General features: G+C 40.4%; 1 protein-coding gene across 1 annotated transcript in view; it reads left to right on the top strand.

The window, feature by feature from the left end:
- Positions 1–2,408: 2,408 nt before the first annotated feature.
- akap11 (A kinase (PRKA) anchor protein 11) overlaps positions 2,409–21,589 on the top strand; it is a 38,190-nt gene continuing 19,009 nt past the window's right edge. Inside the window, exons 1-7 of the mRNA XM_034146600.1 lie at positions 2,409–2,492; positions 10,698–10,788; positions 11,560–11,670; positions 11,753–11,806; positions 13,149–13,280; positions 16,346–16,610; positions 16,904–21,278. Of these exons, the coding sequence (XP_034002491.1) occupies positions 10,726–10,788; positions 11,560–11,670; positions 11,753–11,806; positions 13,149–13,280; positions 16,346–16,610; positions 16,904–21,278 (5,000 nt within the window). The 5' untranslated portion in view covers positions 2,409–2,492; positions 10,698–10,725. The remainder of the gene's footprint in view (positions 2,493–10,697; positions 10,789–11,559; positions 11,671–11,752; positions 11,807–13,148; positions 13,281–16,345; positions 16,611–16,903; positions 21,279–21,589) is intronic.

Here is a 21,589-nt window from a genome sequence, read left to right as displayed (position 1 = left end):
CCAGTAATAAAATAACTGAATAAATAACTAAGCTGAATAGTGAATAAAGTGATATGTGAAAAGTAAAATTACAGTGAAATGAAATGACAGTGCGTTCCTCACCACTGCGATCTGGCTCCTCTGACCTCTTGACTTGTGGTTCTGCAGGCTTAGTTCGACCTAGGAATTTCAACGATGCTCCTGTAAAATATACAGTTATAGTATTATGTGTCAACATTAAAATAACATACATTGGAGAGCAACATGTGAAATTCCATTGACTGTAGGCTACATATTATCCACACAATTGTCAGCAGGGGCAATAACAACTAAAATGTGAACTAACTCAGCCACTGTCAGCGCATTCGATTACTGTTTGGGCTTACTGCCGTGGATGGGCTGCGTTCCACTCCAAATAGCTGGTCGGCCGTAACCAGAATCCAAACGCCAGCTGTTTTATGGATTCTCATTTAATTTCCAAGAATATCTCAGTACAAATAGAAATAAGAAGTAAGTATATTATAGTATATTCAAGAATGAAAAAATATGTGCATATTTATACATATATATGTGCATATATATATGTGCATATATGCGTGCATATTTGCATATATGTGTGTGTCTGTATATATTTATAAACTGTATATTATTTTCCATCATTCAATGGACAATGGAGTATTTGTACTTTTTTAATATATACCATCAAACATATGTTCATATATAAAGTGGGTAACTATACAAAACGAAGTGAGATAACTGTTTATTAATATCTGTTCAACTTTATGTAAACTTGTGTAACTCATGAAAGATAAATGAGTGTTTCAATAAAACTATTACATATACAAATGTATAGTGCAGTTTTTGTTTTCATTGCAATATTATTTTTTTATATGTATCAATATATAGCCATACATGGTCCATGCATATATTGCAATATATAAAAAAATATAAGGACTACTTTCCCATATATGGAAATGTATGATCCAGTATATTGTATTATATTTACCAATATATTACAATATATTTTTGTTTCATAAGGGTATTTACAAATGTTAAGCAGCCATTTGCGAGTGCTTTGTATCCGTTACAAGCAGCTAGAGAAAGGGTGCTTTAGAAATAGCAAAACGGTATATAATGTAGGCTACCATAAAAAATGTGTCTGCAGGGAGATTTAAATACATGCAAAATGCAATATTTGAATAAATTCAATGACACATGTTGGCATTTCACTTCTTTCAACAGGGGTAGTTTGTGTGTTTATATATCTTTATCCACTGTGGCATAAAATCATATTCTATGAAACATAAATGCTGTTAAAAAACGTGACTAAACCATGTTCAAAACACACTGCAGTTTGATTGCTCTGTGATCGACAGCGCCAGTGCGACACACATCGTTTTCTCGTGGTTCGATTGATGATGCCTCGGTCTTGTTTTCATGGGAAGAAGGTGATGCGCCGGAAATGGGGAGTTCGGTTCATTTTGGAGAATCGGTGAAAATGACTCGTTAGAGGGTAAAATGAATTGTTATTATTTTTAGCTTATTTAATATTTAAATAGTAATTTCTCAGAGTTAAATGCTGAAAATATGAGTTGAGCTACCGTCCTGACTCCCAACAAATAATACTGTATTTGTACAAGTGTACATTACAAGTAATATTCTATTGAGTTTTGAAAAGGGACTGGAATACTGCATCGATATGTTCGAAACGTTTTTTTTCAAAATGTAAAGAAAATGTCTAAAATTATAAATAGTGAAAAATCAAATATAAAATATTTCTAGTGTGAACCAAAATATAATACTAAATATTATACAAGTGATTTTTCTTAACCAAAACGACAACAATGGCAAAAAAAGACACATATTATTCTAATACGGGTCCTTTTTTAACCCATTATTGGAAGAGTGTAGGGTCCAGTCACTCGTGCATCTAAGGGTACACTTTTGAGGTACTTTATACTTTACTACATTTTGGAGGCAATTTTGTACTTTTTACTCCACTACTATTTATTTTACAAATGTTGTTACCAGCTACTTTGCAGGTATGAATTTAAAATACAGAATATAAATCAACCAAAAAAATCATGATTTGTTCTAATGATTATTAGAGGTTAAGCAACCCAGCAGTGTATCAAGTAATTTAAATAACCCCCACCTTTACCAAGTGAAGATTGACATGAATGCAATAATAATTATAATACTATGTAATATTTTTTAATCTGATGTGGGCCATACCGGAAAATGTGTACTTTTTGTACTTGAAGTGTATTGAGATACCAATACTTTTGCACTTTGACTTTACAATTGTGTAGTACTTCTTCCACCTCTGATACAATTGTAAAACTGGAGTAAGGAAAGCATGAGTGAAGTTGCTTCCCTTTAGTTACGTTGGTTACGTAATTTATGTCAGTTACGTTAGCAAGAACCGTTCCTAACTGACGGATCGTTGACGGTTCGCGCATGAAACCCAGCGGCTGTCGTCAACGCTGCTGGAGACCCACCGACACTGAGGGGTGAGGAAATATCACTCAATAACGTCTAATAGTCATGTTAATACAACACTGTAAAGACAACATAATGCTGTTTGTTGTTGTGTAGTTAAATCTAATGTTGTCGTTAGCTTCGTGGCTAGCTAACGACAATACGGTGACGTCACAGACCGCGGCCTACTAGCCTCTGTGATGTCAGCTTGTCAACTAACAAGGTGGTTTTATGAAGCTCTGTGTGACTGTCATTACCTGTGGTTTTAAAAATGGTTTGTTTTGAGCTGAAATGGCTTCATACTGGCGTGTGTGTTGACTGTGTTGTGTTAGCATAGAGCAGTTAGCGGTGGTGAGTCAACATCAGCATCCACAGAGAGAGGCTCCTCTTCGGCCTGCTGCTGCGGAGGAGGACCAGCCCCACAAACTGCAACATTACACAGCTATTCCTCCACCATAACATGCCTTTATTAACCTTTCGCTAACGTTAAGAGGTGTGTTACATGCATAGGTGTTGAATGCAACATCCAGTCTGATGTGTGACAGTCATTTTCAGCTAAATGTGTTATATTTCTGCTCCTTGAATCGGTTGCATGAACACATTTAGCTGAAAATGACATTTCAAGATTCAAAATTCAAGGCTTTTATTGTCATTTGTACATGGCTACAGTGTAGTTATGACAATGAAAATATTAGGTCACAAGCTCCTCCAACAATGCAACCCAATAAAACAGATAAAGTATAACATACATTTTGTAGACACAGTATTTAGTGAACACATCATCTCTTACTTGCAAAATAACAAATGTAGCTCTCTTTCCTTGAGAATATGTGTATGACATGCGTAGGTGTAGCATGCATCACCTAGTCTGATGTATGAACGTTGTTTATAAGTCATTTTCAGCTAAATGTGTTCATGCGACCCATTCAAGCTGCAATGATGATGCACTTGACAATATAATATACATTTGGTGCACGCAATGGTTAGTGAAAACATGATTTCTTAAATGACTCTCTTTCTCTGAAGGAGGAAGGTGTTGTTTTCAAGACACCCAGAGGTGACACTTAAGAGCTTAAAATAGAAATTGCATTGTGCTGTTCAAGTGGAACTGAACACTAATGTAAATACTTGAATGTGTGCCATCAATAGAAGAACATTGGAGCTGCAATGAGTAGTTGATCGACAGAAAGTAATCGCCTTTTTAATCATTCTTCTTGCAAAAATGGCAACAAATGCTGTTATCATCTTCTCAATTCTGCTTTTCTCTGTTTTATTTCACATTGTTCTGGATATCTGTGGGCCTTGGACTAGAAAAACAAGACTTTTAAGGGAATAACTTAGACTTTGAAAAACTGGCTGCTGTATTCTGATATTTTAAGGACAAGTTGATTAGTAAAGAAAATGATTAATTGATAGTTGCATTTTAGTTTTGAGACAGTACATCATTATTGTGTCTCAGGAGTTTTTCTCTTTAGAGTAGGGCTGCATCTTATTCTTCTAATTATTGATTAATAGAATAGAATCGGAGGGATGACACCCCTCTTTAATGGTCACACATGCAGAGCCCCCAGCACACACAGTGACATGTGTTTAACCCATCCTAGTACCAGGAGTCTAGTACTAGGAGCAGTGGGCAGCTATTGTACAGCGCCCGGGGAGCAATGGGAGTGGGGGGGGGGAAGGTGGTTGTCCGGTGCCTTGCTCAAGGGCCCAGGAGGTGAACTGTGACCTCTCCAAGTAGCAGTCCACACTCATATACACATATTTAAGTCTGTTCGGGGACTTGAACCGGCGACCCTACGGCTCACAGTCCAAGCCCCTACTGACTGAGCCACTGCCGGACATTAACCTTGTATATAAATGTTGTGTTCATAAATGTTGGATGTGACGGGACTACGGATGGAAACTAGCTCAAAGCTCAAATCCGGCTCATTTACATCTAAAAGCATTATTTTGTTTAAAATGTTCATTAATGTGCACTGTCCCGGTTCAAATAAATGATTAAACCTCTCAATGGCCCTCAAAATGTCATAAAAGTGATTGTTTGAAACCCAAAGACATTTAATTCCTCTCACATTTGACAAAGAAAATCAGTAAATCAAGGTGTGTGTATATAATACAAATGAATGGCAGTTTCCCTCACTTACCTGTTTTAGTTTCAGAGTCCTGGTTTCTCTCATTGTCTCCATGTCACACCGTACTGGGACCCGTGTATAGAACAGTGGCATCGTTAAGGTTTATTAGTAGCACCTGTGAACTCGGCAGTGTATGGCGCTTTTGCATGAGAAATTGAATTAATCATCATTTAAAATAGCTGTAGATAATTGATTTGGCGAATTATCATTTTAACTGCACTACGGAGCATCTGCAGCTCCAACATATGTCTCTATATGCCACAGCCAAGTTCAGTGCAAGGCTTTATTGGGCACAGTAGCTACAGTGTAGATATGACAAAGAAAAACTTAAGTCACAGGCTCCTCCAACTGTGCAACATGAATATATATTGGACATAAAACAATAAAATAGTTGAGATGTGCAAGTAAATACAAATAAAATAGAATAGAAATAACCACTACATTATTATGTGTACAGTATGTTTGTCAACTTAAGAGAATAAAAGTTCACATTTGTAAGACATTAGTAATGAAGACACTCTTAAAATACGTTTTCTTATTAATGTCATAATCTCATATCTTTTCTCCACTGATATCACCGGAGCAGAAGGTCACCTGTGCCTCGTTACAGAGCAGCGTTTGTTTTCTCACTCTTGACTTCTTCTCACGTCTCGCAGTCTGTTCTCAGTTTTCTGTTTATCCCTCCTTCCGGCCACCCACACTTCGTTCTCAAAATCTTGGCCCACATCAGCTCCGAAGCAAACAGAATTTTAGATTTTAGACTACACAGTTCCTGCCCTTGACAGGTTGTTTTTCTGTCTCCTCTCCAAGAAGATCACAAACACCCCCTCAGAATCCTTTTGGCGGCGGGATCTGCTTAGCTTCATTCCATTTTTGTGATGATAATTTGTTTGATGAGTCATTGTTTTTAAGCCTAAACTAGTCTCTCTTAATTACAGTTTATCCATGACAGGGAAAATACCAAATCGTTTAGCTGTAATTGGACCACATTGGTTGCACGATGTGGTGACGTAGGTTAGTTTTCATCGTGTATCACTGAATACTAGAGCTGTGATCTGAACATAAAGACATCTCAGGCTAATAAAAGCAGATAGTCAGAGCCATAACAGAAGTCATGTGCGTCACTTTGTTTGAAAAAGTGGTTGAGACACTTAAAAAAACACTGCATAAAGCGCCCCGTAAACATTAAATACATATATACGTACTTTTTTTGACAACTAGTGCAACTAGTTACTATGCTACGCTGCTGGGAGCAACAATAGCTTTCCTATTCTTTCCTCAATTATTACTAATATTAAACTTGTCGCAGGTCCACTTGGGTCGCCAGAAATACCCCCAGAAAGTGTGAACAGTCCTCCAGATTGTATACGTTCTCTTAATAATAATAATAATAATAATAATACAATGCTCAAAGACGCTCATGTGCAAATAAACCTTCCTCAAAGTGTACAATTCTTTGTGCACGCTATTTTCAGAACAGTTTTAAACAAATGATCCTATTGCAAAGTGGTGGGGACAAAACATGCCCATTTCTAAAAGTGGTGGAGGACATATTCCCAGCGTCCCCGGTATAAATGACGTCTTTGACAGACGTCACTGTGCCGGCTTGCGTTGTGATTGAATTTGCTGCATAGTTGAGGTTTATGTAGCAGCAGCAGCTGGTCGTGTTGTTTTTGCACACTGCCCACCAAGGCACCCACGAGAAGCTAGGAGGTCCTGGATCAGTGGAGGAAACCTGTGCTCTTGTTCTTGTTCTTTATTAGGATCCCCATTAGCACTAGCATGAGCATTGGCTATTCTTCGGGTCTTCACACTTTTTTGTATCTGATTTGAATGTAAAACAATAATTCAACAAAAAAATAAAATGAAATGAAACATGAGAATTATTATACTATACAAACTTAAAGGGGACCTATCATGCAAAATGCACTTTTGCACGTCTTGTATACATGAATATGTGTCCCCGGTGTTCCAGGGAACTCACCAAGTGTCAGAAAACACAACCCTCTCTATTTTCCTCCATACCCAAATCTCTAAAAAAGGGGCTGCAACGGATCTGATAAAAACTGATCCAGATTTGAACACTGTCCTGACGTCAGGACAGTGGCGCTACGGCTATTGGGCCAACTCCACCAATCAGGAGGAGACAGCCACGGCCATTGCCGTTCGAAAGCGCTGGAGACGCTGTAGTACATATGCCAGGCCAGTAGATGGTGCTGTTCTCACTGAATCAGCCCTTGCTAAAACAGCTAGAAATGTCAAATTGAGCAAAATGAGGCATGGCTAAAATGCATGATCTGTTTGGTATTTTGAAAAAAAAAAAGTATAAATATGCCTTATATAGGTATGGTCCTACACTATATTATTCAAATATAGCATGATAGGTCCACTTTAAGCAGTGTCAAATTGATAAACAAAAATATTACTGACTCTAAATTATATATAAACAAATGATCTACACTCACTGTCAAACATAAACAGCTCATCATTTCATGCAATTTAATTACAATGCTATATGAAGTGAAAACTAAAATGGTCATCCAATTTTAGCCGTCATAAGGCCAAACAGAAAATACAAATATTAGTACATAATAATTAGGGATGGGAATCACCCCACGATACGATCGCGATATTAAGCCACGATACGATAGTATTGCGATTCTACGATATGCTAAGCATTGCGATACCATCTTTGTTTTGACTAACTTCCTGCCAATCCCACTGACTTTTCCCATGACAGCACAAGAAAAAGCTCAGCGCCATCTAGTGGATTGAAAAAGCAATTGTTACCAACAACTTTAATTTGGATTTGCTATTATGAATAGTTTATATAATAAAATATCGATACTTGGCGCCCGTGTATCGATACAATATCACCACGCAAAGTAGCGCGAAAGAGAGCCTAAGTCCCGCCCTTCTACTTCCGACCCATGGGACCTTATTTCGGAAAAAATATGTATTGAAGTAAATGGCGAGAGAGAAATTATCTTTCGATCCCGTTTGAATTGTGCCATGAATTACACATATGATGTTTGTCAATTTAAAAGATAATTTTGCAAGTCAATAAAAAAAAAGTTGGTCGTAAAACTGTGAAGTAACACTTGGTTTTGTTTGAAACCGCTCAATGAACTACATCTCTGGTCTCGCACAACACACGTCACCAACACCAAGATGGCCGTCACCTTGGCACATTTCACCTCTTTCTTTCAGAATGAGGTGAAAAGTATTAAACGATGTGAAAATCATTAAACGTCTGGGCATGTTGAGAGCTGCTATTACACAAAACGGGAGTTAGTCGGTTCCGTGAGAGCCAGCATGCGGACCGGCTGTACAAGGTTTCGGTGAGTGGTAAACGAGTGTGTGTCTTTCAAGTTGCATATTTTCATAGTTCAAGGTTCAAGGCTCTTATTGGTCATACGTACAGAGATAGTGTAGTTATGACGATGAAAATATTAGGTCACAGGCTCCTCCAACAGTGCAACACAATAAAACTGAAAAAAATAGTGCAAGTAAATAGTAAATACAAAAAGAAAAAAAATGAAATGGTGAAATGTGCAATAAGAGTCTTTATACAAGTTATTCGAATATGATATATTAGATAAATAATTTCTAAGTAGCAGCCAGATTAATGTTATGGATGTTATTTCAAAGAGATAGTCTTATATTTCAACAGTTTTACGACAAACTGTGACTTTCTTGACTTGGAAATTATTTTTTTAAATTGACAAACATCATATGTGTGTAATTCATGGCACAATTCAAACGGGGACAACAAATAATTTCTCTCTCGCCATTGACTTCCATACATATTTTTTCCGAAATAAGGTCCCATGTTGGTCCACCGGACTATGCTGTATTGATTATTTCCCCCACCCCTAATAATAATACATACAGAGCCCTCTGGTTCTCAGGATGAAGGACCGCCTGCATGTGTCTAGACTCAGCTTTGGACCGTACCTCAAAGGAGAGGCTTGGATTTCTTGGGAAACTTTTCCTTCTTGTACACTGTAAATATTTTGCCTCCTTTACCCGCTGCTTACCGAGCGTGTTTCCCCGGCTCTGATCACACACCCCTGTCCTCTGAGCCTCGCTGTTTGATCTTTGATGTGGGCCTGAGTGTTTAAAGAATATCAAAGAAGCAGAGGCCTTCTGCAGATTATCCTCCGCAGCAGCAGGACAAGTCTAGGCCTCCTTTAACCTTTCTGTTGTCTTCCTGGCAACTGGGCAACCTTTGTCCTGGTGTTTATAAAACATATAGTATACATGGTTACCCACATTTTGGTTACACCTTTTAAGCCAACTTAAACCCAAGTCATTACTTATCTTTTTTTTTTTAAATGTAGTGTCAAAAAAATGAACTTTCACTACCTAAAACCGATTTTAAAGGGGACCTATCATGCAAAATTATGTCTTTTATACATAAATATGTGTCCCCGGTGTGTCAGGGAACTCACGCAGCGTCAGAAAATAAAACCCTCTCTCTTTTCCTCCGTACCCAAATCTCTAAAAACGGGGCTACAACGGAGCTGATCCAGATTTGCGTCCGATATGACGTAATATCTGAAATGTGGACCCACGGCCCTATCAGAAAAGTTGCTATCAGAAACAATGCCCGACTGTTTTGGACGTAATATGGTCGGTGTTTACATTAGCATCGCTAACACTCAGAGCTAACCTGTACTGGAGAGCATGTGTGTGAAGAAGCAGGAAATAAAAAGGAACTCACCTTGTGGTATAACCGGCAAGAGAGAAAGCCTTTGAGCTCCATACTGTTTCAGAAACAATCCTTGATAATCCATGATATGGCGTTTCATCACGGCAGCATTTAGTTTAGACAGTAGCTGCCGGGTCCCGCATGAGCTCAGCCCCCTCCTTTTTGATTCTTATCTATTTTTTAAATTTTTTTAAGCTTTATACCCAAATCAGCACTTTTGAAACAGGAAGTGAAATAGCGGGATATGAGGCATGGCTAGAATGGGTGATCTGTTTGGTATTTTGAGCAAAACACTTCATAGACATGTTTTTTATATATTTTTATATATCTGAGACCTATGCTATTGCCTAAAAATAGCATGACAGGTGACCTTTAAAATAGAAACATTTGATGGATTAATGTCCTATATTTTCCGTCCAAGTGTATTTCCTTTAGTCAAATATCATCTTTAAATGTTTTTAACAATATTATTTCTAAGAAGCACCTTTCATATTTACGTACACACTCTAACTTTTCCAAACCATTTAATATTTATAATCTTTCTGTCCAAATATCATGTCCTGTTTTGACTGCTTTTTGGAAAACTAATATAAAAATACCTTAAATGTGAGACAATTAGTGTTCCGACTTATTTGGCATACTGTTTTAAATGTTATTGTAGTCCTTAAGAACATTACAAAGTGTTGTTTTAATATTTAAATCATACAGAGACAACATTGAACAAAAATGAAAGCTCACTTTTAACAGAATCTTTTAATAAATACTTATAATACTTTGTTTCTAAACACTTAAAATGACTTGCAGTTTGTGAAAAAGTAAGTTTGCATATAAGTTGTGATCATGATGTTATCTGTGTGGCAATTAGATGACAAATCCCATTGTTCTGACACAACAGGAAGCTTAAGTAATTGATTATTTGTTATTTTTTTTACATGGGTTTGAGATTCTCTGTGTTGTGCCTCTTGTGTTGAACTGTGTTTTAATCTTGAGTTCATTGCTAACCGTTGGTTCAGTAAATCACCTGTGAATAAACCAGTTACTTCCTTATTTTGGCACATAGTGTGCAACAGCAGATAGAGACACAGTGTGATATCTCTGTGTTTACTAATAGCTCAGATACTGTCATGGCTTCATCATGTGATGCTGTGGTTCAGAGACAGCTGAGGAGCATGAGAGAGAGTTCACTTTGAACATTTCTGTTTTCTTATACTTGCTGAGGGTTGTTGATAGAACTGGAGAGACTACATACGCCACAGGGCTCAGCTGTGGAAAGAGATGATATAACTCTGAATCATTTCTATGCTCTCTTATATTGACCTTATTGTCTAAACTCTTTTTGCCATGTCGCTAACTCCATTTCTTCTCCTGTGGCACCTTTCTACTCGCAGGTGAGCGGCCGGTCAGCTCTCCGTCACTATGGACGCCTGTGCTCGTATTAGAGGAGTCCCGATAAGATCCAGGGCCACAGTCCGGAAAGAGGTCGGTTTACAGAGTTACAGCATCTTATTCTGCTTCTATCTGTTGTGTTTTGTGTCTTTTGAAATTACATGTCAAGCCCCACCCTCCAGTCTTTGTTTATGGATGCCATTCAGTGTTGGAAATTAGCACTAGCATTAGCCAAAAGCTGGTAAAATATGGTAAAAGTGGTTTCTAGATTTGCTTCACTCTCCAACCCAAAAACTATTGTAATGTATTGAGTAGCTTGCAAGTCATTTAGTCAATTTGCTACGAGGGCAGGTAGACAAAACATTTATGTATTTGACTTGCTCTTATGTAATGATGTATGATATGTTAGGTGTACGTGTTTTTAAAATGTCTATTTGAATATAATCTGATTAGCCAGGATAATTGTCCTGTGTAAAAGCAGCCAGATGCATAACAGAAGATTCACTAAATAGTCATGTTTTATGCACGCTACATTAATTGTAAAATACAGAGACGTTGTGTATTTATTTCTCAAAAGTAATTGGAACATCATTTTCTACAGGCCTATAGGAGATTTATATAAAAAGATTACACATGTAGGGTAAATAAGTAAGTCAAATAGCAAAGACATATAATGAAAAAAATACCATATTTATTAGTTCTAGTTATACTTATTACATCTTTAAGTTACAGTTATGATCTGTTGGGGTCATTTTGTTTAACATGTGTCTAAGCATCAGTATCCTTAAATCTATACATTGGTTTCTCATAAATGTTCTATTGGGTAACCATTCACTAACTCAAAGTATGTATATGTGTTTGAAGACTGTGCGTGATGTCGGGCCGCAGAGTGTGAAGAGCATCCTTAGGAATAAAAAGGAGCTTTGCAGCGTTGGCCTGGAGCTTCCAAATAGAGACTCCACGAGACTGACGGAGGTTTGTCACATAAACACCAGCAAACATATCATATTCAAACATAAAAACACATCAACAGTGACCCTAAACTGTGCTCTTTCAGATTCATTTTGTGTGTCTGCCTGAGCAATGTGAAGGAGAAGATGCCACCCAACAGGTATGTTTTCATTCATAATAACGAAACACTTGTCAGGGGTTAGGTTAGGTTAAAGGTCACCTATTATACTCTTTTTCAACAATATATTGCAGGTCTCAGATGTATACAAAACATGTCTCTGAAGTGTTTGTCTGAAACACCAACCAGATCATTGCAGCATCCCATAATCCCCTCTGTTTCAGCCCTGTTTCCAAAGTGCTGATTCTCTGTCTGTTACTTTAGATGACAATAAGGAGCCCCTCCCCACGCCCCTCTGAGAGACATTTGGTTAAAAAGAACTCAATAGGCGCGTTCACACCGCAGTACTTTTCCCACTTTAGTTCCGATATAGTTCCGAAATGTTGCGTTCACACCAAAAAAATCAGGAACTAAAATGAGTTCATGAGAACCTTTTTTACCCCCTTTTCCGTCAGTTTTCCGTCCCTGCTAGAGAGCAGGGACTTTCGTGGGAGAAAAAGGTTCCTATGTCTGATTGGCTGGGCGGATTGCAAACCACGCCCCGTAAAACTCCCAAAAAGTGTTGTGAAGCCGCCATTTTATTATCCTCGCATTAGCATTATTAGCATTAGCATTAGCCCAGCGCACAAACGCAGAGAGACTAACTTATGGCAACACAAAAGAAAACATGGGAGCGGTGGAGATCAGGAGGTGTCGGCGTTCTGGCGATTTACTCGGAAGGCCCCAACTCCGGGGACTTCCGGCCGGGGACTTCGGGTGGCAGTATACGCCGTGAAGTTGTTTGCGGCCTGCCAGTAAACCCAAAGCAGAAGAAGAAGAAGTGACGTCAGCGGCTTCATTTGCCTAATCCTCCCCCAGGGACTTATTCCGGTGTGAACGCGATCAGTACTTAGTTCATGAGAACTAAAGAGTTCTCATGAACTAAGTACTCATGAACCTTTGTGGGAAAAGTACTGCGGTGTGAAAGCGCCTAATGGTGCTCTAGGAGGAGATTCAGGTGATAAGGTGGGGGGGTTACCTTGGTTGGTGATTGGCTAATGTTTACACAAGCCAAAAAAATCGTTATGACATCATAAAGTGGCCAAAATCCGATCAGCTCATTTTCAGGTCATACAGGTTTTTATAGAAATGGATCGGGACAAAAAGAGAGAATATTTTTTCCTGAAACTTTCAGAATCTCTTTACACAGAGGGGACACATGTTGATGTAGAAGAGACATGAAGAAGAGGGGACACATGTTGATGTAGAAGAGACATGAAGAAGAGGGGACACATGTTGATGTAGAAGAGACGTGAACAAGTGGATTTTGTATAATAGGTGACCTTTAAGGATGGCTGCTAAGATAATTCACCTCTGTGTCTCCTTCTCCTTCTTCTTCCCCAAGGCCATGTTATCTTTGCCAGGAGGGCTGTGTGAGCTTCTCAGGTCGCTCCACGTTCACAGCCTGAAGAACGACGAGGTCCTGCTGCTCAAAGACTCCCGCAGGCTGACGGAGCACAAAGACGCCGGGCCTCACGTACGTCACAGATCTTACGTATTGTGCTCAGTCAGCACCTTTTTAAAGTAAAGTGGAAGTGAGCATAAAGGCAGGGAAGTGAAGGGGAGACAATAAAGGGAAGTGAGAATGAGATCATGTGCTCAAGTTGTATTTGGTTTAAATCAGAATCAGAAACAGAAACAGGTTTATTGCCAAGTAGTTGAACACATACGAGGAAGGTGGAATTGGTGCATACATAAACACTTTTTAAATAAATTGACCATAAAATAAAACTATAATAACATTAAAACATAGCAATGTTTATATTACATTTCATTTAGCTGACGCTGTTATCCAAAGAGACTTACAATAAGTGCATTCGACCAAGAAGATACAAACTTGAAGATAACAGAATCATATAAGTACATTAGGTTTCATAGAGCCTAAACATTTCAAGTGCTACTCAACTAGCTTTAGATAAGCCAGTCCTTAGTTAGTATATAAGTGCTTAGTTAGTATGTAAGTGCTTAGTTAGTATATAAGTGCTTTGTTAGTATATAAGTGCTTTGTTAGAATATAAGTGCTTAGTTAGTATATAAGTGCTTTGTTAGTATATAAGTGCTTAGTTAGTATCTAAGTGCTTAGTTAGTGTATAAGTGCTTTGTTAGTATATAAGTGCTTTGTTAATATATAAGTGCTTAGTTAGTATGTAAGTGCTTAGTTAGTGTATAAGTGCTTTGTTAATATATAAGTGCTTAGTTAGTATGTAAGTGCTTAGTTAGAATATAAGTGCTTAGTTAGTATATAAGTGCTTAGTTAGTATGTAAGTGCTTAGTTAGTATATAAGTGCTTAGTTAGTATGTAAGTGCTTAGTTAGTATATAAGTGCTTTGTTAGTATATAAGTGCTTAGTTAGTATCTAAGTGCTTAGTTAGTGTATAAGTGCTTAGTTAGTATATAAGTGCTTAGTTAGTATGTAAGTGCTTTGTTAGTATATAAGTGCTTTGTTAGTATATAAGTGCTTAGTTAGTATATAAGTGCTTTGTTAGTATATAAGTGCTTAGTTAGTATCTAAGTGCTTAGTTAGTGTATAAGTGCTTTGTTAGTATATAAGTGCTTAGTTAGTATATAAGTGCTTTGTTAGTATATAAGTGCTTAGTTAGTATCTAAGTGCTTAGTTAGTGTATAAGTGCTTTGTTAGTATATAAGTGCTTTGTTAATATATAAGTGCTTAGTTAGTGTATAAGTGCTTTGTTAATATATAAGTGCTTAGTTAGTGTATAAGTGCTTAGTTAGTATATAAGTGCTTAGTTAGTATATAAGTGCTTAGTTAGTATCTAAGTGCTTAGTTAGTGTATAAGTGCTTTGTTAGTATATAAGTGCTTTGTTAATATATAAGTGCTTAGTTAGTGTATAAGTGCTTAGTTAGTGTATAAGTGCTTTGTTAATATATAAGTGCTTAGTTAGTGTATAAGTGCTTAGTTAGTATCTAAGTGCTTAGTTAGTGTATAAGTGCTTTGTTAGTATATAAGTGCTTAGTTAGTATGTAAGTGCTTAGTTAGTGTATAAGTGCTTAGTTAGTATATAAGTGCTTTGTTAATATATAAGTGCTTAGTTAGTGTATAAGTGCTTAGTTAGTATATAAGTGCTTTGTTAGTGTATAAGTGCTTAGTTAGTATATAAGTGCTTTGTTAATATATAAGTGCTTAGTTAGTGTATAAGTGCTTAGTTAGTATCTAAGTGCTTAGTTAGTATATAAGTGCTTAGTTAGTATCTAAGTGCTTAGTTAGTATATAAGTGCTTAGTTAGTATATAAGTGCTTAGTTAGTATATAAGTGCTTAGTTAGTATCTAAGTGCTTTGTTAGTATGTAAGTGCTTTGTTAGTATGCAAGTGCTTTGTTAGTATATAAGTGCTTAGTTAGTATATAAGTGCTTAGTTAGTATCTAAGTGCTTTGTTAGTATGTAAGTGCTTTGTTAGTATGCAAGTGCTTTGTTAGTATATAAGTGCTTAGTTAGTATATAAGTGCTTAGTTAGTATATAAGTGCTTTGTTAGTATATAAGTGCTTAGTTAGTATATAAGTGCTTAGTTAGTATATAAATGCTTAGTTAGTATATAAGTGCTTAGTTAGTATCTAAGTGCTTAGTTAGTATATAAGTGCTTAGTTAGTATATAAGTGCTTAGTTAGTATATAAGTGCTTAGTTAGTATATAAGTGCTTAGTTAGTATCTAAGTGCTTAGTTAGTGTATAAGTGCTTTGTTAGTATGTGAGTGCTTAGTTAATATCTAAGTGCTTAGTTAGTATATAAGTGCTTAGTTAGTGTATAAGTGCTTAGTTAGTATGTAAGTGCTTAGTTAGTGTGTAAGTGCTTAGTTAGTGTATAAGTGCTTAGTTAGTGTATAAGTGCTTAGTTAGTATCTAAGTGCTTAGTTAGTGTATAAGTGCTTTGTTAGTATGTGAGTGCTTAGTTAGTATAACAACTTCAAAGTATGCACATTTGATTACTTTATTGACAGATATCTGACCATCTTGTCTGATTTCTCATATTTTAAGTTTGACAATTATTTCGTAATTTTTTGTAGCTTTTGAAATGTAACATCTTTGTTCCTAAAAAGCTTGACTGAACGGTTTCCTAATCTTATGGCTTCGTCTGCCTCTTCATGGAAGCAGCCCAAGTCTTTTTCACGCTTTTGAAGAAGTGCAGGTTTGGACGGACAGACACAGATGTTGTTTTTTCAGCCCACGATCGCACTCTTTTGCTTCCTGGTCCTGTGTTCTGCCCGTCCTGTTTGGGTACACTCTGCCCTGCTGCTCACTCTGTGGTTTTGACGGGCATTTCCGACAGTGAGACCTCCCACCTATCTCCAGCACAGAGTGATTCTGCACATGCTACAGATCAAATCTCAATCAGACATCGTGTACAGACATAACAATACAAAAGATCTTTCACACTATCAGCAGATTGTGGAGTTTATAGACTCCATCTGCTTGTTGGTTACAAATAATGTCATTTTAATCTAAATGAGCGGAATACACCAGGCCTAACTGTGAGCTTTTCTCTCTTTCCCTCCCTTTCTTTTTCTCTTTCTCTCACATCCTTTAGTGCTGGTTAAAGACTGTGTGTGTGCTGAGACATAACCCCAGCACTAGCTTCTACCCTCAGGCCAGCGTAGCTTCTCTGGCCGGTTTGCTAGGATGCTACATGGCAGGCGTTCGCTATGCGTTGGAGATCCAGGCTCTCCAGAGGGGCTCAGCTGAGTCCTGCCAGGCTGAGGAAGATGACACTAACCAGTCGGTCTCATCAATCGAGGATGACTTTGTCACAGCCCTGGAGCATCTGGAGGAGGATGACACAGGAGCCAATCCCTGTACGTTTAACATCTAATGCTTAGTGGCATGTTGTAGCCTGTGGTCTCTTTAAGTAGAACATCTTGTGATCCAATCAACTGAATATAGATACTCCTGCTAACCAATCTGTTTTTTATACCATTATGAATCACATATATGGCACAGCTAGTTTGGATGTTCCTCTCTTTTATATAACCAAGGCACAATGAATACACAGCTTTTGTTTGCTTTTATGGATAAATATTCCTCATCTTGAATCCCCTCTTTGTATGTTCCGTATATAACCAGTTTCTTTCCCTTTCCATCTCCACAGCTGCAGGCCCCTATCGCCATTTGAAAAAGCGTGACGTGGCATCACAGACAATCCCAGCTCACAGAAGAAAAAAGGAATTGGCAGGCTCCCGTATCATCATATGCTCATCGTCGAAGAGAATTGCAGCCAAACAGAGTCCTGGTCCGGATGTTTCTGTCACAGTGCAGAGGTCATCGGGCCTTGAATCCCAGTGGACTTACTGCAGCCCCGGAGCTCGTGTGCCCTCCCCTGTGATCCATGTCAGTGAATCTGAAGACTCTGACGGCTCAAGCCCCAGCCCAATCATATTCCTAGATGAAGTGGGCTACCAGAAGAGCATGCGGGCCAAACTGGACATCCCCCAGGTGCCAGGGGGTCCCAGAGAGCGCGTTGAAGACTCCGACTCTGAAGTCAGTGAGTTCTTTGACAGCTTTGACCAGTTTGATGACCTGGATGAGTTGAGCTCAGATAACTGCACTCTCGCACTGCCTCTGGATGCGATCAGTGCCTCGACGTCACAGAGCAGTGGGTCAGTATCCAAATATGTGTCCAGGGGTTGCTCAACCAAGGGAATGAACCCTCACCGATTTGACCACCCAACTCTCCCAGCCAATGTGAAAAAACCCACTCCTCTGAAACCAGGCTCGCCCTACTCGCTTCACTCTGAGGTGCCTGACTCCCCTCGACTAATGCAGACCCCATCGGACGAGAACGGTGGCCCACTCTTCAGTCCTGTGAGCTCCTCGGCCTTCAGCCCCTTGGTTGACTCTAGTGGACCTCTTGAGTACTTCTGGAAGGCAGAAGAAGATGGACAGGACATCTTAGAGCTACGTAAACCCCAGGATCTCTGCTCTCTGTATAAAACCTACTCAGACTTTGCCAGCAGTCTTTCCAAAGAGATTCTGGGATCTGTGTGTGGCTACCAGTCTGCCGTTGACATCAGTGACAACAAGAATCTCAGCTGTGTCTGCCACAAGGAATTCGAGAACCCTTCAGGATACCTGATGAAGCTCTCAGAAATACAAGAGACGGTAACAGTGGACGCTCTGCAGAAGAAGTCCCAGTCTCTGAAGGACGGCATTCAGAGGTTTGCCACTGACCTGGTGGAGATGAGCTTGGGCAGCGCGTTGCGAGACCTCCAAAAAGGTGTATCCTCCTGTACCACCACCTTGTGTCACCTGGCTGCCAGGCTCACCTCCTCAGTGTTCCAGATGGCTTTCCAGGAGATCGGTATGCGCCACGGCTACGTGTTGAAAAAACGGGCAATCAATGGATTGGCTGGCTTCCTGGTTGGAGAGGCTGTATCCGGGGCGCTGAAAGACTTCCTGACAGTGAAGAAGCAGATTTTCCACAGCACAGTGTCACAGTTCGCTGCTGAACTGGCTGAAGAGCTGGTGTTTGAAGGCATTATGGAAGTGTGTCAGTTCTCTTACCCCTCAACCCCTCGCACCCCTAGTGATTGGTCCTTTGGCCAAGGGAAAGAGGAGGAGGAGGAGGAGGAGGAGGTGGTTTGCTCTTATGCTTCTGACTTGTCTGAGTCTGTTATCCAAGAGGCCTTCATAGAGCTTTCTCAGGCTGATGTGTCCTTCACTAGCCAAGCAGCTATAAGTGTGTCTCTGGACAACATCTGTTATGTCAGTTCAGAGACCACTGGTGCTCAAACCTGCAGTACCTTTGCTAACCAGCAGGTTCTTAGTTCCAGCTCTGCTGCAGCAGCCCCAGGGCCCTCTGGAGAAGATGCTTCCTGTACGGTGAAGAAAGCCCTGTTCACTGTATCAGGCATGGCCAGCTGTATTCCTGTGCCCAAAGCAGGCCAAGCCCTCACACACATCCATGATTCTGAGGAGACCTGTCAGTATGAGTCTAGCTTGTCAGATATCCAACAAAACAGCCCCAAAAGACTAAATGTGTCTGCCACTGACACACAAACTCACCTTCACAGTCATGGAACTCAGACCCCAACACCTGGAGAAGACCACTCTCAAGGAAAGTCCTCTTTCCAAAACTTCTCTGGCAACATGGTGGATATGATAGTAACTGAAGCGTGTGAGCTAATAACTGCTTCTAAGGTGAAGAAGAGTTTTGGTGACTGTGCTGAATTCTTTACAAAGACTATCGGCAGCAGAAGGGATTCTTCTTCTCAGCAGGAAACTGAAAATGACGAGGCTCCAGATTCCCCTTCAAAGCAGGGCGCTTGCTTCAGATATGTCTGTAGAGATCCTGGATATGTTAGAAACATCATCCCTGTTGAGCAACCAACACCCCCAAGCATTCCTCACATTTCCTTTCAGACAAGCCAAAATAGAGCCAGCTGTGAGTTAGACCCCAAGAACAAAGGTGTGGCTGAAACACATCCTGTGATGATGCATACCCTTGATGTACCGGGCACCGAGATGGGTGGACAAAGGAGGACATCTGTTCCGGGGGATGACTCGGCTCAAAGCTCTGGACAAAAGTCTGGTGGGACTCCCGGCCCTCCTCCTTCTACCCCTCAGCAGCCCAGCGAGGTGTCCAAAGAGAAACAGATTAAACAGTTCTCAAAGAAGCTGAAAAGCAAGCTAGCCAAGGAATTTTCCCCCGCTACCCCACCTCCCACTCCTCACTATCAGCCTGAGCCGGGCCCTGGGCCAAAAGACATCTCCCCCGAGGCAGACAAGGCTGAATTCATGCTTAAGTTGATGAGGTCTCTCTCTGAGGAGGCGGATGGCAATGAGGATGAAGAGGTTGAAGAATTGGCAGAAGAGGGTGGAGTCGATGGCACTAACAAATGTCCAGAGACAGGAAGTGGCCGACGGGATTCAAACCAGATGTCCGCTCGCAGAATGTCCCACAAGGAAGCTTTACATTATGCCGAGAGGTTGGCTTGCCATATAGTCTCAATGGCAACAGAGATGGACACTCTGGGAGTAGCGGAGGAAGAAGGAGAGATGAGCAAAGGCAGTGGAAGAAGGAGAGACAGTGTGGCTCAGTTCTCAGAGCAAACCCTAAACACCTTGTGGGTTTATGCCGGGGAGGTGGCCGGAGAAGTCATCAATGACGTGAAGAGGATGGTGAGCTCTGCACAGCAATGTCCATATCACAAAGATCTCAGAAGAAGGAGCTTTGAGAGATCTAGCTCTGAATCGTTGCATCACCAGTCACCTCCTGGTGCAGAGCAGAACAAAGACTGGAGGGTAGGGCGGCTGGCTGAGCAGTGGTCTAATGATCTGATAGCCTCGGTCTTCCGGTCTCCTCCCTCCACTTCAAGCACGATGTCAAGCTCCAGCTCTGGCCTGTCCTCTGAGTATCCTAGCTGTGAGAGTGTGACGGACGAATACGCTGGCTACCTCATTAGGGTTCTGAAAAAGGAGGGAGGCAACAGGGAGTTAGTGCTAGACCAGTATGCGAGTCGTTTGGCCTACCGCTCCATAAAACTGGGCTTGGCTCATGCCAGTCGCAAGATTAAGAAGAGATCCTCTAGCACCCGGCTTCACTCTTCCAGGTCGCTGCCCGATGAATGGAAAGTGTCTGGAAGTGAGGCCTCGACACCCAAGAACAGAGATGAGTCGGTGGTTAGTCCTTCAAGTGACGCAGCTCAGTGTTGTTGCAGTGACTCTGAAGAGCAGAGTCAAAGGGAGTACATGGATCTGCTCAACTTTGCAGAGTCGTTAGCGTACAACATCACCTGCGATGTCACCCGCAAGCTGCATCTTTCCTCTGCACGACTTCCCAAGTCTCTCACTGACTCCTGTCTTTATAAGAAGTCCAAACTTGAAGACATGGCAGAGAACCTCATCAGGAACTCCTTCTCCTGCCCCCTGTTGTCCAAGGAGGCGAAGAGCAAGCAGTACCACAGTACAGGAAGCTTGTATGACGGTGGCTACAGGGGTCAGGTGATGCAGGTTATTGAGCATTATGCCAGGAAAATAGTTGATGACACTCTGAAGATGAGCATGGCTTCAGTTGGACAGTCATCCCGGGAGCACCAGAGGAACCAAGGCCACGAGAGACACGCTCACACCCAGAGGTTGTCTGAAGGCCAATCGCTGGGCCATGCTCTTGGCGAGAGGACATGCCGTTATTGTCAGGTCCAGGAGTGCCCATACTGCACCAAACCTGGCAGGCACCACCACCAGCCTGTACTTCAGAGGAGGAGAAGGAGGGAAGACGGTCAGGCAAGAGCTGAGCGTCTCCCCAGCCTGGAGATTCCCAAGATCCACATCGACCTGGACCACAGGGCAATGTTTGCAGAGGAGATGGTGTCGATGGCAATGGAGACAGCTAAACGTGAGCTGAGCAACACCAGCCTGAACGCAGACAGTGGCATCGGGCATGATGGAGCCAGCTATGCTGAGAGTCTCACTGCTGAGATCATGACGTCGGCCATATCCAACATCTGCCTGCCCGGCAACATCAGGTAACCAACCGTGATTCAGTCTAGTGGTTGTTTTCGTTTGTTTTTCCATATCAATATGTTTTTGTTTTGATGGCTAGAGCCACGCGTACCTACTGTAGCATTTAAAGGTCCCCTATCTAAGGTATTTCGAGCAAAACACGTCATAGACATGTTTTTTATATATCTGAGACCTATAATATATGCTTACAAATAGTATAATAGGAGACATTTAAGGTGCTTTGTATATGTATTGTGAATCATGTTGCGTATATATATGCAAAAGTACATCGCCTTCAAATGTAAGTTTTTTTTACTAGCCTATTTATTCACCC

This window comes from Trematomus bernacchii, unplaced genomic scaffold (genome assembly GCF_902827165.1).
Source record: "Trematomus bernacchii unplaced genomic scaffold, fTreBer1.1, whole genome shotgun sequence".
In the NCBI taxonomy this organism is placed as follows: Eukaryota; Metazoa; Chordata; class Actinopteri; order Perciformes; family Nototheniidae; genus Trematomus; species Trematomus bernacchii.
The sequence above is the reverse complement of the archived record's forward strand: the minus strand, read 5'-3'. Positions and strand labels throughout refer to the sequence as shown.